This window comes from Hyposmocoma kahamanoa, unplaced genomic scaffold, assembly GCF_003589595.1.
Source record: "Hyposmocoma kahamanoa isolate Upper Pololo Valley unplaced genomic scaffold, ASM358959v1 263, whole genome shotgun sequence".
NCBI classification, from domain to species: Eukaryota; Metazoa; Arthropoda; class Insecta; order Lepidoptera; family Cosmopterigidae; genus Hyposmocoma; species Hyposmocoma kahamanoa.
The window spans coordinates 3,299,296-3,316,245 of record NW_020653766.1 but is presented as its reverse complement, the minus strand read 5'-3'; the positions used below and the strand labels follow the sequence as shown (position 1 = coordinate 3,316,245).

General features: G+C 34.9%; 1 protein-coding gene across 6 annotated transcripts in view; it reads right to left on the bottom strand.

The window, feature by feature from the left end:
* Window positions 1–703: 703 nt before the first annotated feature.
* The window catches only part of LOC113228964, a 61,982-nt gene continuing 45,735 nt past the window's right edge, over window positions 704–16,950 (bottom strand). For 3 of the 6 annotated variants that reach the window (XM_026462408.1, XM_026462411.1, XM_026462413.1), the window contains 6 exons: window positions 16,414–16,616; window positions 15,239–15,373; window positions 11,413–11,595; window positions 7,507–7,707; window positions 4,672–4,740; window positions 704–1,292 (listed from right to left, as the gene is read on the bottom strand). In XM_026462408.1, coding sequence (XP_026318193.1) covers window positions 880–1,292; window positions 4,672–4,740; window positions 7,507–7,707; window positions 11,413–11,595; window positions 15,239–15,373; window positions 16,414–16,616 — 1,204 coding nt within the window. In that variant the 3' untranslated portion in view covers window positions 704–879. Of the gene's footprint in view, window positions 1,293–4,416; window positions 4,741–7,506; window positions 7,708–11,412; window positions 11,596–15,238; window positions 15,374–16,413; window positions 16,617–16,950 lie in introns of all 6 variants that reach the window. The other 3 variants (XR_003310354.1, XM_026462409.1, XM_026462412.1) reach the window with 3 other exon arrangements.

Below are 16,950 nucleotides of genomic sequence, written 5' to 3'. Positions count from 1 at the left end.
TAATGATTTCTTTGTTGGAAAGAGGGTACATCAATAATTTAAAATTAAAGATAATATTCCACCTCGTAACGTGGCAAACTAGGGGATGAGTCCGTTTCGCGCACTTTCCAATTACCGGTTTCAATAAAACTTGGCAAATAGATGAAGTTCCACGAACTTTTGAGGTCGGTTTTTTAGTACTCTGCAGCACCTATTGAGATTATATTTAATACTATTCTGCCTAAATGTCTTATAAAAAATGATAGCGAAAACGAAGGTTTCGTCCTATTCTAGTAGTGAAACTAAAAAAGAAGTACTAAGAAATTTCTACATTCAGTCGAATACTTTTAAGATTTATTATTTTATGCACAAAATTGTAATTTTGTATGCGAGATTTTTAACCAAAACTTAATCAATCTATGCCTATCTAAATTCAAGACGAAGTTCAACTTGAATTTCATGAATATTTAACCCGTAGTTAAATTACTATTCATTGATCAAAACTACTATCACAAGCCACTCCTCTTAAACACTCCCATTAAATAGTCAGTAATCATAATTAATGATAAAATATTAAATTAATAAATACATATTATTACAGTCGTCATTAAGCAAAGCTTTTTTTCTTATTTTTTTGACAATTTTTACATTGCATTTTATTTTTTCCTACATTCTTTTCTTTCACATTCTTTCTCTCGTGAATTATGACTCCCAGATTTGTTGTTATTTATGTAAACGAAGCTCAATATTGCTTGCAATTTATATTACAAAAAGTTATATAAAAGTGCATTAGTCAATAATCAATTTAATTGCGATTGAGGAACAACTTATTATAATATAAACAGCGAGCAGTCATTTTGAAAATCACACTTCAAGTGGAAAGATTTACTATTGAAACTCCTAAACGTTGTCTTCTTCTTTCTTCCCCCAGAACTTGTCAAACCTCGTGCGGGCCTTGTCAAGAACTTCAGCGGCAGTTATACCTCCAGAGCTTGGAGATTCGTTGACGACAGTGGTGTCAACCACCCCTGGAGCAACTTGAGTTGCCTCTGTGGATTTCTTGACGACCTCCTCTTTTACAGCTTCTTGGGATGGTGTTTCGGGAGTAAGCTGGTTGCTGTTAACACCGTTCACACCGTTGACTCCATTAACGCCATTGACTTGTTTCATATCTAGGGCCTTGGTTTCATCGATGGGAGTCAGGCTAATTGGGGTAGTTGGCGTTTTATCAGTACGTTTGCTGCTGGTAGGCGACTCGCTCTTCTTTAACGAACGAATCGGAGACATTTGTTGATGGTGGATCGGTGCGATTTCTGTAATAAGTTTATTAGATATTGAATCGAATTAAAATATAAAAAAAACTCGTGAAAGTTTCAAGTAACTAATTATTTACAAGTATATGGAATATTTTTATATTTAATTGGAAATTGTGAAAAAAATAATGAAAAAGATAAATCGAGTTTCAGTTTTCGCGATTGCTAAAGATAGGCAATGAAACTATTTTCTTTGGGATCTAAATACCTACTGTTTTTCCAAACAAATCCACGTTTCGAGCCATTTACGGTGGCAAACAATCCGAAATGTTGGTTTGTTTGAGCAGAAAAGAAAAAATAGTTTCGTTCCAACGAAAAATTTAAAGTGAAGCAGTATTGAAACTTCCAGTTATATACAAATAGAAGCACATTAAATAGATTTTGTGCACTACTTGTTTTTATTTAAATAAAGAAAATCGAAAAATGTTAAAACATTTTTAACAGAGAGAAACCTAGCTAATTAACTACAGTCATCTAAAACAGACTGATCATTGAGTAATTCTAGATTTCATTCAGAATTATTTTTACAAAACTATTGTTTTAATATCTATTTCAATTGTACCATACTGTTTCATAGGAAATTCTACGCTGTATAACATGCCCTATATTACAGAGTAATTTGTATAGCTGTTAATGTTATAAGTTTCTAACAATCAAGATCTTAACTAGAAATAACAGTATCATGCAGAGCATCATATTGCAAATGGGACATCCATGAGCATGGATCACAATTAAATGCATGAAGAGCACCTTACAAATATTTCAATGATTTAATTAGGTAATCAATTTGGAAATATGGTATTTGTGATAACATTTTCATTTCATACTGTCCCAATTGTGCTTTATTTACAATATTGTGCCAAAAGTTCTAGTAAGAATCTAATGTATTTGTAAGGGCATAAATTTTACCATCTTTTCTATACAGGCTGTATATTTGAAAGTGAGACATTGATACATGTCATAGTAAATCATAACATAGACTAAAACAAAATTAGGATATGGGATAGAACAAAAAATAAATCAACAAATTTGTTTTGGAGTGTACATAGGAATAAACCGATTCCCTTTACGCTTGATTTCGAGTGCATTGGGAATACTACCAAGCGAGTGTCGAGTGAGACAGCAACAATAACAATGATTTCACATCTCTCTCTCACCTACTCATTTACGTTATGATGAAAAAGCAGTTATCGAAATGATTACGTTTTAGCTTTTGTTAATTATTTTTTACTTATGATCTATCATCGAAATGTTTTACGTACTAAAAAAGATAATTATGTTATCATTTAATAAGAATTGAGGTTTTTGGCGTAGTTAAAAATGTGAAATCAAATTATTTACAATGATTGATTTTTTTAGTTATTTACAGTTTATTTACATTTACGTGGTACGGAGCAAGTGCTCAAAATGTCCACCGTTTTCCACAATGCATAGTCGAGCACATCGTAGTAAATTTTGTTTTAAATTGATCAAGACAAACACATTTTGTCTCACAGTATAAAATGCTGAGATAATCCTCTCATGCAACAACTTCGACACTGTTCACCTCCTCCGCCTAAACTCCAATTTGGGAACATTTCAATAGCTCGCCTCACACTATCACCACTTATTGCGTAAAGTCGCACAATCTCAGTCAATTCGACGTTAGAATAAATATCCATTTTGCAGGCGAGAGGCGCGTTCCCCGCCGGCGCAGCGTTCGGGCGAGCGGAAGTACAAATAATTTACGTGTCTTTGCTAGGCCAAGGCCGCGCGTACATTGTCTCTGCAAACAGTGCCGATCTATGCTTTGTTTTTTCGCCGCCGTGCCGCCGAGCTTCTCGCCACGGCGTCAGTCGGAGCAATAATAGTGGTGTGCATAGATTTCGATAAGTAACGTTGTTCACAAGTAGTAGTCGATAAAAAAAATAAAATTTTTTTTTTTGTAAAGTTTAAGTTCGTTAGTTTATTATTTTTTTGGGTTCAGAATCAGAATTATAACGCACTCTATAAATACGTCTCACTTTCAAATATACAGCCTGTATACAACGCCTAGCAAACTTTTCTGAACAACTATTCTTACACAATTGAACATTAAACTAACGAAAAGATGCCATTAACTTTTAACCAGTGACCTGAATTAAGGGAGTTAAGTTACTCAAAGCATAGTAGAATAAGAAAATTAGTTCTACTATGTCTAAAGTTTGAACATTTTCTTAGTATGGACTTACCCATTTCGTGATAATACAAAAAAGAAACCGGGATTCATATTACCATATCAATGCATATAAAATCAGGCGTCGAATAAAAGTTGTATAGGCATATTATTCAGTTTTATTTATACCTATGCATGTATTCATTATAATAATTACAATAATAATAACGCACACACTCTTAGCCCCACATAGACAACCACAAATTACATCCCAACTCACGGGAGAATTAAATGTAGGCCATACAAATATTTCTTCCGGCCCGGGAATCAAATCCGGGACCTTTGCGTGGCAGTCCAGCATGGTAACCGTTCGGCCACAGAGGCAGTAGTTTTTACAATGTTTATACAACCTACTACCTACCTAATTGTTCCCTAAAAAGATGAAATCAAGATGTCAAACAATAGAAACCGCCAATAAATGATACCGGCAATGGTTTCTATTGTTTGTCTTGTTTTCGTATTGTGTGAAAGCGCTCTTGTAAAATGTTTCGCTAAGCAGTAACGCACCTATAAAAACACAACTATAATAACATTTTGTTGGACAGTATATTTGTAGCAAATTTCATTTAATAACACGCGTATTCAAATATAATCAGTTCCGAGAAGTTCCGGAATTTGTAGAAGGGAATGTCCACATTATTATTTACGTTGCTAGAATTTTAGGTTATTCAACTGCCTCAATTCTGATCACTGCTTATAACACATTCTCATTAGAGTATAGGTATCCTAAAAGACTGAAAATAAGTGTAAAACACATTGTTAAACAGTGAAAAGGTGGTGAGAGACGCCAATAGGCATCTTCCCGAAAGAAAGGTCAGGCAGCATGCAAAAATGAGTTACATGAGATGAAGAAACCATAAAAAGTAGTGACAACAGTGACAATGAGGCAAACATTGAAACAGACACACACACAAACGAGTGAATACATACGTGGTCAACGCCTCAGTGGAGTACAGTTAAAATAAATAAAAGCATCTCAGTTATTGGATTAACACAATTTAATCATGAACTAGATATAATATAAAACAGATTATTATAGTTTTCAAGTGTCGGTCGTGTGTCGTGCTTATGGGGCAGTGAGTTCTAAAGGCCGCGGCCGCATTGTAGAATTCACTGTCACAAATGGTTGTTTGTCACACTCATTGAATATGCCGATGGTCTAGGCGGTGGCTGTGGTCATCGTACCTGCTGGTTTCGGGTCTTCTGCCACTGAGCCACCCTTAAACTCAGAGCTAGGGCGCTTAACGCTCTCATCTGAAATATGGTGAGCGAGTTGTATGGATTGATGAAGTGAGACTGTGAAGTTACGTTCTATGTCCATAGACAAAATTTGAGTTGACAATTGGATTTAAAAAAAATGCTTAATCGACGGCCCCATCGAATAAGCGGGTAAACGCTTTTACCGTAATTTTTTTTACGTTTTTGGATTTTCTGTTCAAAATACACTTTATATATTTTTTTTTCAGATCACCGCAATGTTTATTCTACGGAATGCACGAATATTGCAAGTAGGTATGTATTTTGCACACTGTCGATTCTTGCACGTTTTAACAAAATAACTTTGTAATATTGTTCAAAATTTATGATCAATTACCAGAATAAACATGTAACTATATAATATTAGCATTGACAAACATTATCCACAGCAAAACAACTTTTGCCACATTCGCTATAGTAATTTTTACTAGAATAAAAATTTATAAGTATACCATCACGTACAAGAGATATTTGCCGCTAAATGGCGTTGGGATCAAAATAGAACGCGCTATCGAAGTGTTCACTAAACTACAATATAAGCTGTTAAAGAAAATTGCATTGTTTCGAATCATAAGGCCTATGAGTGGCATTCTAGTACTTCCACCGGGTGGGACGTCGGGCTAACATCGAGGATGAGCGTGATTACGTCTAGGGATGTTCCGATACCACCAAAGTATCGATACCTACTCAAATGAGTAGTAACCAATTTGTCATGCGATTATTAATCATATGAGTACTTCAGAAATATCGATACTTACTCATATCGATACTTTTTAAGGAGATTTAAAATATGTCCATACTTTAGATTTTGGCGGCGCCATAATATCAAAAAAGGCAATATTAACAAGCACGCATTGCACAATTAAACAAACGTTCTTTTCTTTTTTTAAAGTATTAGGTATAGCTAAATCGATAATTCCGCTAATCGATCAAAATTTTGATAAACGATTATTACTGCGAATTTGTCGTAATAATATCTAAACTAAATATTAATTTATATAAAAACTGTAATATAAAAACCCACATAACTACATAAGAACCCGCCATTTCTCTTTGTGACTTCGCTTATTCGCTGAGATATATGTAGTACATACTATTCATCCAAAAGTCTTCCAAAGGGACCATAGATAGACATAATTTTTTTTTACTCTGATACTTTCCGGTTTGCGTTTGTTTGCTGTAAAACGGCGAATAAACGGAAATAAAAATAATTTGGAAAAAAAGATTATTGTTTCCTAGGAAGTGGGATTAAGGTTAAATAATTACGCGGTACCCATTGACTTACAATTATATGGACGTCGGGTCCGCGCTAAAAAGTGTCCGCACTTGTAAGGCGCTAAAATCGTATACAGAGCGCGACACTCCGCTTTAGTCTTCATTTGTTCTACGGACAGCGCGATACTGCGATGACATAACTATTTAAATTTCGAATAGGTTGACTTGGGACATTTTTTTCTTGGTTTTTGTATTAGACCCGTCGTCCATTTATTTGTAAGTCAATGGCGGTACCAGTATTTTTCTTCCGATACCCAGTAAAAATCGAAAGGAGGGATTCTATCCTAAAAGTACTCGATATCGAAACAAAAGTATCGATACTCGTATTAACTTGTATCGAATCGTCCCTAACTACGTCAATAAAAGCCGTTACGCATTACAAAAGGGTTTTTTTATTAACTTCTGATAATGATAAAGTATCAATATTTTCGTGTTTCATATTATGTTTTTTTATCGTTAGTTTGGTCATACATTTTAAGTACAATTAAGTATATCCAATCACCAATGAGTAATATTATTTTTTCAGTTTTTAATGGTTCCTGTAAAGTTGCAGTTTTTCCTTCACACGTTTATTCGGTGGGGTCGTTGAAGAGAGTTTTACTACGCTAAGTACTTTGATTTAGAAAAATAATAATACGAAAATTAAAATATTTTTTTCCATGGTCATAGAACTATGTTGGAAATAAACTTAATAATCGAAAGAACTGATATCAAACAGTCCAACTCAAATAACATTAAATAAAAGTATGAGAAAATGAATTTTTTTGTTTAAGGTCAAGTTAACGTTCGATGATTGTGTTCGAAGTTCGAAATCAGTGTCAGTGTTGCAAGCATTCTAATTTCCATACCGTGGGATTGTTGTATTCACACTTTGAAGAAAATTTAAAAAAAGTATGGATATGACGAGTATATCTACGTGTTGAGTGTAATGCATGAAGGTGTAACGGTTTCCAAAATAATACCCTACATCGCTTGCTTACCTACAATTTTATGTTTAACAAGTCAATAGTCTTATAATTAACTTTTATAAAACGTATTTCATTTAAAATTAGAGGGAGTGGTAGTGCCTAATTTGATTTTATTTTATTTTACAACGTTAACGTTTTTTAAAATGGATTCCCATGTATTCGAAAAAAGATTGCGCATTACGTACTCCCTCTACTGGAAAAGGATCTTTTTATACAATAATAATAAAGTGAAACTGATTTTACGAGTTATTTTAGAATAATTGCAATAAAAATATTATAAAAGAAAGAATATTATTATTACGAAAAGCCTATAATAGCATTAATAGACATATAGAATGAATTTAACAATAAACAAGTTATACGTGTATACATTAGCTTTAAAAATAACTTAATTATATAGAAAAAATAACAATGTTAAACTGTAAATTGAGTTTCACTATTTCCTAACAAAAAACTAGTCTAAAAATCTTAATCTAACTACATTTGCCACCAACCAATCTACCTAGGAACTTCCACTCACCGCTTTTCACATTCTGGGTTACAGTAAATGTTTTCCCAGTGTCCAGGGGAACAGTCCAATTCACTGGGTCCGGGGACCTCATGTTCATCTGTTCTGGGGACTTGACCCTGGTCGGTTCTGGTGGAGATTTCACGACTGGGGAGTCGTCGAAGAAGTGGTCTTTTGCCACAGACGCACTGCGGTGAGATGGAATTTCATCATCTGCAAATTTCATAAAGGATTATCATTAGAATTGTTCTTTTGTTGTGGTGGAGGCGGCCATGCTTAATATTGCAGGGTGGTACAGTTTATGTCTGATGTTGCGAAGCGCCAGTTACTGGTTCTGACATTCCCAGAAAAGAAGTACAGCACTATAACTTCCTAAGGCCCCGTGTACATCAAAATGCACACAATATGTAGACAACATTATTTCTATGAAACGTTAACGCCCAAATATATATTATAATGAAAGTAGCACATTCAAATGTAGCGCCATAGATTTTACATGACCTAGAAAAAAATATTTTTCATACAAAACTGAGGGAATACTTGATTGGACCTATATGCAATTATATTTAGTACATTTTAATGTACATTAGGCGTTTAGCGCTTTTCCCGTTGCAGTTTGCTGGACCTTAGGAGGGTAAGGTAGTATATGATAGTGCTTTTAAAGTATTCAATTATTTCCAATGATATGAACAGCTGGCCATAAAAACCAGCACCAGTGAAATTTAAGCCCTGCTACACAGATATTAAGAAAGTTTTAAAAATTAGATTTATTATTTATTAATTTAGTTGTCAGTTTAAAAGGAACATATAAAATAGTAAAGTCATCTAAGATCTAATTACAAACCATTACAACATTTAGTGAGTCACCATCATCTAGGTTGATGTAACAAACAAACACATGCAAAGAAAAAATCTTAGAGCCTATACACACGGCGTATTTTGTACGTGCCGACGACACGCGTTCGCGCGTTTGACGAACGCGCTGTAAACGCGCGTCATCTGCGCGTATACAGGATGTAGTGAATCGATTCAAATGCGCACAAACATCGCGTTGCAAGCAAGAAGCTTATACAGAGTGTCCTAAAACTCAACGATAAGCTGGGAACAGGATGTTGTCTAGTTTGTAACAACCCAGAAAAATATATTTAAAAAAATTTTAATGAAGTGTTGAAAATGTACATTTTCAACAATTTGATTTCACATTGATCTGTACACCATTTTTAAGTACTACAATTACAAATTTCCTAATTATGCTGTTCTAGTTTTGGTAACGGTAACCCAAATAGCCCAGCTAATGAACACAATGCCAAAGAAAGCCCGTATTGCTAAAGTTTCAGCACAAAAAATAATGCATACATTTTTTTTCTTGAAATTTTTAGCAAATTTTTTTTCTAAGTAATTTTGACAGCCCATACTATAAAAAAATGTGCCTACACTAACATAGCAACTTCTTACAAAAGTTGGCGCATCTAATCAAGATTCTAAGATGGTATGAAACCTTCTACGTCATGCTTCTTGGAAAAAATCATCATGGTTTTTCTAAAAAGAGGCCAATTTAAAAAGGTTACCTTTTCTAAATGAAAACGGCCTCAGTGCCTCTAAGGTTAATTTAGGTTTCATATCCATGTAGTCGGAGTTAGGCTGACTGGTAAAAATAGTAAGTATGATTGAGTGAGGTAAACAGTCTTAAAATTTCATATTTCTCGACAGATATAGGAATTTAAATAAAACTAATGAATAAATTATTATAATTTTATTACAGACTACAGCAAGTGCTCAAACAGTTTTCCACCGGCATTAATACATGCACGGCAACGCCTTAAAATGACCTTTTCACCAATCGTGCATATCGTCGTAAATTTATCTGTTTATTTGTTACGGGGTGGCCACAAAATTGGACCAAGGCGCCCAATCCATCGACCTGTGTACTCTTCATTGAGATATTCTACTGGTCGGGCATAATGAGCAGGACACCCGTAATGTTGATACCACATTTTCCGCAATATGCTAAGTGGCACGTCTTCCAGTAGATCTGACACTATTTTTTTGCTGGGGTTGTCGGAAACAAAAAGTTTATGCAAAACTGATATCAAACGTTTTACGACGAATTACGACGAAGAATCCCGGAAGCTGTACTACAGATAAATTTACGACGACATGCACGATTGGTGAAAAGGTCATTTTTACCAGTCAGTCTAACTCCGAGTACATGGATATGAAACTTAAATTAACGTAGAAGAAGAGGTAACCTTTTTAAATTGGCCTCTTTTTAGAAAAACCAAGATTATTTTTTCCAAGAAGCTTGACGTAGAAGGTTTTATACCATTTTAGAATCTTGATTAGTTGCGCCAACTTTTGTAAGAAGTTGGTAGTCTAGGTACATTTTTTTTACAGTATGGGGTGTCAAAGTTACCTAGAAAAAAAATTACAAAGAAATTGAAGAAAAAAATTAAATACAATATTTTTTGTGCTGAAACTTTAGCAATGCTGGCTTTCTTTGGCACTGTGTTCATTCGCCGGGCTATTTAGGTTACCGTTACAAAAACTAGAACAGCGTAATTAGCAAATTTGTAATTGTAGTACTTAAAAATGGTATACAGAGCGTACAATTTCAACATTTTTCATTAAAACGCTTATATCACAAAAAAAATGACTCCGACTTTTAAATATTTTTTTCTGGGTTGTTACATACTAGGCAACATCCTGTTCCCGGGTTATCGTTGAGTTTTGGGACGCCCTCTATACTCCACTGGAGTTTATATCATGTAGCTGCTTCATTTCAAGAACTAACTATATTAAAATTAACTATCTCTTATGAAAATGCGCGACTACAGCGCGTATACGGCTCGTATACCCGCAGTTAACGCGCGTTTACGTAAACGCGGCGTTGTCAGCGCGTATAAAATACAGTGTAAAATATAGTGTACATAGGCTCTTAGACAAACTTCCATGAAATGTGTACTAAATATCTAATTTTGTGATACACATACAAGACAGTTAAACACAAGACATTTAAACAAACTCTTATTAACCGCTGGAAACTGGAATATTAAATTCTAAACAGGTACAGGGTCATGATCACGTCAACTTTCACACTTAAGATGTAAATTCGACTTTATACAGTTTGCAATAAGAACAGCACAAATCCAAGGTGTCAAACTTAATGTACTCGCGATTGTACAATGTTTTCAACTTTAAAACCATGTAAAGTTGTAAATTTTTCCAGTAAGTAATAACAAAAAAATATTTGTTTCTCCAACTAATTTAGTTGTAGCGTTTCCATGTAAGAATTTAAGTTGATCTTCCATCGTTAAAATTTACCTTTGTACATTATAAAAAAGGAAAGTGTGCTGAAAATAGACGAAAACTAAACCTAAGCCAGGATTTATACATTTGAGACAATTATGCAAAAGTCATTTTAAAGTGTGGCGCGACCGATGTCCCGCTCAACAAAAATGTTTGGACTCTACATTATTTTTGATATTTCCCCAAAAATCGGGTAAATCTAAGGTGGTCACAGTGCAAGGTGTTTGCGAATAAAACGAACATACAGTCACACGGTGACGTGTCGAAGCCATTCCCCGGTGCCAATGCATTTCACGTGACCATATGTTGCGTAGACGCACTGACCAATATAACTAAAATAACGTCAATTCCATAAATAAAGTAATCAAGATTTTGGGTACAATTTAAGGGAGTTTTTCGAGAACTTTCAAGGTTTAATAATCAATAGTTGACTTACTGAAAAGGCCCTTAAATTTTACACATCAAAAACCAGGTTCCGAAGCCACATAACAGGCTCAAAAAATGAATACATTGCCAATTTGAAACGAAACAATACGTCATAGAAGCTGAATACAAAATAATGAAGCAATCCACACAGAGCGTCGACGCAACCGTCACTTTTTTTGTACGCACCCAGTTTTATGCCCACTTTTGAGACGCTGCGACTGCGGCGGCCCCGTCCCGGAGCCCCAAGGGTCCCATTGACCAATGTCCCACTTGCCCCAGTAGTCACATTTTTGCTCGGCACTGACGGCGACCGTCCACCTCGCGATGTTGACCTAACTCTATTACTACCTCCTCTATTCAACGGCAAACCTACAAGAAATTCCGCTACTGTACTTTTTGACTAGTGAGAATTGGCTCTAAAGTTCCTAATGACTTGAAATTAAAAAAAACTTTCATGACATTTTTTTTTCTTTATCAACTTCGGTCGCAAGGAGTCCTCAATTATGTACCTAGCAGTGGCAAAGAGCAGGTCGAAGAAGATTTCAACAGAAAATTGGTTTTGCAACATTCCGCACTAATGACAACCGCAAAAATTAACTAACGAAAACACCGAAGACAATGAGTGAACAATTATTTCTACAGACTATTTTCACGCATGAACAATCTACCGCCATTATTATTTACAACAAAATCTATAATTTTTATGTGACGTCACAGTTGCCACGCTTCTTTACTACCGAAACGAGACAATCTACCTTTCTCGCTTGCAGCTCAATCCCCCGTAGCTTTTTTAAACTGTAAAAGTAGCTAGTGCAATCTAGAGCCCTATCACTTACAAGGGGTATCCAGTTGAATAAAACTAGCGAACTGTATTACACTTATTGTATTAAAGAAAGAGTAGGTACTCGTGCGCACAATTCTTTCCGCCGTCGTTCCGAGTCGCAGTGCCCGATGCGCGTGCGGCGAGAATCGCGAATCGCGTCATTCGCGTGACCCCCCAATACCCCGCGCGCCCCTTGCAGTCCCGGGGGTAGATTTATTTAGCCCGCGTTGAATCGATGGTGGAACCAGTAGCTCAGTGAAAATAGAAATCTTGTTATGAAGAGTATTGTATTATAACTGTATTATGCTTCGCCACTGCAACCTAGCAGTCAAATGTGTATGTATTATTCATTATTCAGGTTCCTTTTGTGAAAAATTAATACATAGAATCTACAAATGATAAAAACTAGAGCGCATTATATGAGATGGTTTAGTCCGGTGTACCATATGTGTAATGTTGTTCAAGATGCTCGAACACGGCTGCGATATCTTAGATATACTCGTATCAACAGAGAAAGATTGTCTGTTTTGGACCAAATCTATTTGTTATACCAGTTTGAAGAGCCAAATTCTCAGCACTTAGCCAAGGAAAGGGACAAGCATCAGGCAGGAACACAACATCAAGTTATTAAAAGTAGATATACAAGTCAATTTTTTAAATATTTGTTAAAAATACTCAGTTACAAACAAATGTCAGTATAAGCAATTGCTCTATTTCTCTTTTATGTTTTCTTCCATAAATTGTTAATATTCCTTTGTTTCTGGGAATGAGCTTTTTATGCCGTGGCACAAACGCAAAATGCCAAGCGCCAAAAACAAAAAAGCATGTTTTTTGTCTATTATTTGCCTAAATAAGTGGTAATGACCACTTCTTTATGCAATTAAAGTGGTCATCATTACAATAGCAGATAATGTAATGCATTATTCTTACGCAATGTATAACTCATTATCGTGTAACTGCTCTTGTTATACTGCTATTCCGCTGTTGCGATTGCGTCAAGCAAGTATGCAATAGTTAATACGCAGTGAGAGAGAAATGGCAAATTGGACGACGACGCTACGATTTGTATCTTACGATTATAAACTTTCAGTGCACTACATAAAGCTCTCTTTCTCACTTTATATTTTACCATTCTCTATTATCTTATTGTTATAAATCACATATTTGAAATTAAGATTATGTGCTTTATGCAATTGGAATAATGTCGATTTTAATATTGTATATAGGGACACAGTATCGAATCAAAAGTATCGATGTACATGAGTATTCTCGCATAAAAAGTGTCGTACTCATAAACGTATCGATTAATCCTGCAAATTTTCCTTACTTACAGACAAAATAAAACACATGAATATAAATAATAAAATAAGTCTTCTATTTGATTTTTAATTGAAATAAATAATAAAAGACTGATTCAATTGATCAATTTAATCAATCGTCATGTCACATAGAATAGAAGAATAATTTATTTCATAATATTACAATTCAAAATGTAATGTCAAGGGATAACATGATCGTCATTAATGTAAACAATCATTTTGTTGTTAATATAAAATTAAATAATTTAAACAAAAATACGAACTACAAAAATACAAATAAAAATTAAATATTTCCAAAATACAAACGTCCAAAATGAAAACATAATCACAATTTCTTCAAAAGAAATTCCTCAACACTGGAGAATTCATTATCCAATAAAAGGTCTATCGGAAGTTGTGTTATATAGATTTCCCACTCCACCTCTGTATATCATTTAAAAACAAAAATCTATTTGGTAACAGTCTGTTTCTCGTTTTTGATATCTTCTTCCGGAAGACTGCGCTGGAATTACGAGGTGCTCAAATGTAATTCAAATGTTTCTAATTATTTTTCTTCATTCTCAATCTTATATAAGGTGGCATACACTATACAGTACAAAAGTATCGGTGTCGGAGGTAAAATTACTCGATACCAAAAAGTATCGATACATTTTCCGTGTCCCTAATTGGATATCGATATGCTGTTAATATCAATTTAATTACATCTGATGCCGAAAACAGCCATTTTGTTTTTGTTTATAGGTTAATGGTTATAGTCAATAACAACAATAGCTTTATAACAGTGGCTGATTTACGTTAACGCCATTATCCGCTATTGAACCTCAAATAACAGGTTACATAACAATTTTGCTTATATTACGTTTGTCTGTTCAAGTATTTTCCCAAGTATTAAAAAAATCACCGTATACCATTGTTATTTGAACATCGATTATATTGTTAGATATATAGTTTAGCGAGGCATTTCTAAAATACCAAGGTAGATTATATAGACACAAAAACATTATGACTAAAACAAGATCTATCTAGAAGTCGAAACTAATAGCTGTTAAGTTTATATTATATTTGTTTTTTTGATAATGAATGATCTACGTATAACAATAATGGATGTACTGTCTATTGAATAGGTACATTTTAAAAACACATCTTTCGTAAAGATGATTTTTATAAACCTGGATTGGAATTTCTCTGACATTTTTTTTTCGTTATCTACTAATAAAATGACAATGTTAAGAAATTATCAGGAATGAGGCAGCCAGTGGAGATGATTGTTTAGTTTATTGTCACCATTTCTTTAAATGGTCATTCTCACATTAGGCGTTCTCATCCTAATTACCGTAGCCATGCTTTTTCTCGGTTATAATGTGGCACTTGTGTCAGTTGAAATAAATCAAATGTAGCAAAATATATAAATAATAATTCAGCTGTGTCAGAAATAGTCGGTTTTTATTAAAAATGTTTGAACTTTCCAATTACCTTAACCATGGCTACGGTAATTAGATCTAATTACCGTTTCTATAACATGTATGTCTTAATACTCGAAAACTACTTTGTCTATTCCAATGCCATTTAGAAATATTGATAGTTTAGCCTAAAGTTATTCATATTTCAATGTTATTGGTTATAATAAGCGAAAAAAACAATGGCTACAGTAATTAGGCTGAGAACACCGAAATGGCTGCGATAATTAGGTTGAGGACACTGTGATAATGGCCGTAAAACGCAAATTCATAAGCTATACGTAATTTAATTTCCTGCCAGCAATAAGTTGAATACTACTCCAAGTATTCTGGTTCATTCTATTTTTATTTTTCTCGATAGCTTCAATAGACAAGGCACCCATTCTACAATGTTATATTGAAATAAAACCTACCTGTAGGCTTGGCTGGGCGAGGATGGGGCTCGTGCCCGTTGGGCAGATGCTTGTTCTGCGTATGCGCAGGCGCAGGGTCAGCGGAACGCGGCCGCCGCCGTGGTGACCGGAACGCACCACTATCGGTTTTAGCTCCTAATGAAAAAAAAAGGAAGAATATTGTAGAAATTTCATGACTGGAGATCGCTATCAGTTTGTGTTTGTTAGTTTTCGTGGTCACGGCGTTACAATCGCTTATACAGCGAAGTACTAAATGTACTGAATTATGTCATGGTTTTAGGACTAAGAGACAAGGGAAAAGTGACGAGTTTAGGTTCTTTCTCTCTCTTTTCTTCCTGTCCTTGTCCCAGTCTAGGTGGGGTCGGTACAACAAGTATTTTTCTTCCACTCTCCCCTAGCGTTGGGTCATGGAAAAATTTCCATTTTGAATAAAATCACATTTTTCAATAAAGAAATATTTTTCCGGGTATTTTTCCTTTACTTTTCCACATTTGACGTTGACATCTATCAAAAGTTGAAGTTACTGAACGAAAACGATGGCGCCATTTAAAAAGATTTTGTTTCCTGTTGTGAAACAGTTTTAAATCTCGTTTTCTTTCTACGTAGCTTTTAACTATACAAGTTTACAATTTACGCTAAATAAAACTTCAAAAGATATTTTGAAACGTAGAACATAATACGAACTATCGAAATTAAATTTTTCGAATTCTTCGGAAACTTTTCCGGAAACATATCCACTATTTGAAAATTTTCGGAAAATTACCCAACAGTACTACTCTCTCCTATGAGTCATCATTTCCATACTCATACCATTCTTATCCAGGTCATCTGCCTGTTTTTTATATGTAATATCAAGTGAGCTTGGTGGGAAGTTACATGCCTGCCCTTAACAGTTGTAGTGCCACTCAGAACTTTGAGTGGTACTGCTACTGCGCCTGCCACCCTGAGACACAAGCTGACAAGTGCTATGTGCTTGTTTCACCAGCCCTTACCTTCCAAAACCACACATTGCTCACATTACTGCTTGGCAGCAGAAATACGTAAGGTAGCAGTACTTTCCTGAACGAGCTCTTTCACAAGGAGTTGCGAGCACAAAATTCCATTTGGTCAAAGCGCAGAACCAACCAAGAATGTTGAAACAATCGGAACCAGAGGTACTATATCACATGGCTTACCGTCCTGAGCAGCGTTTTCATCGAAACTATGCCCCTGTAACTTCTTCCTTTGCTTCTGCGGCGATGTCTTATGCGGGGAACGCTCCTTCGACTCCTGAAGCTTCGCATGAATGGACTGATGGGGCGCAGAGCGGAAAGACCGGAACTTCTTTGGGGATTGGTTTTTGGAGTCCTTCCCGTCTTTCTCATCCCGGGGTAGAGCTCTGAAGACGCGAAAGCTACAAGTCAGCGGTTTTATGTATATTTCGTGCTTGTATACGTCTGCATGTTTAGCATAAAACTAAGGTTATTATATCTTTTAAGATTTATAGTAAAAATGTTTTAGTAGCGTATATCTTTAACCAGTTTTTAATGTATCTTTTAAATCAAGTTTAAAGTCATTGTCGTAATTCAGTCGACTGAATATACATACAGATGATTTCAGCTACTAAAATATGACAGATACGGACTGATGATTCTAACTACATAATGCATGTGATGTTCATTGCTTCGCATCAGCCTTTTTGCGAATAATATTACAGTTTATATGATTCATGT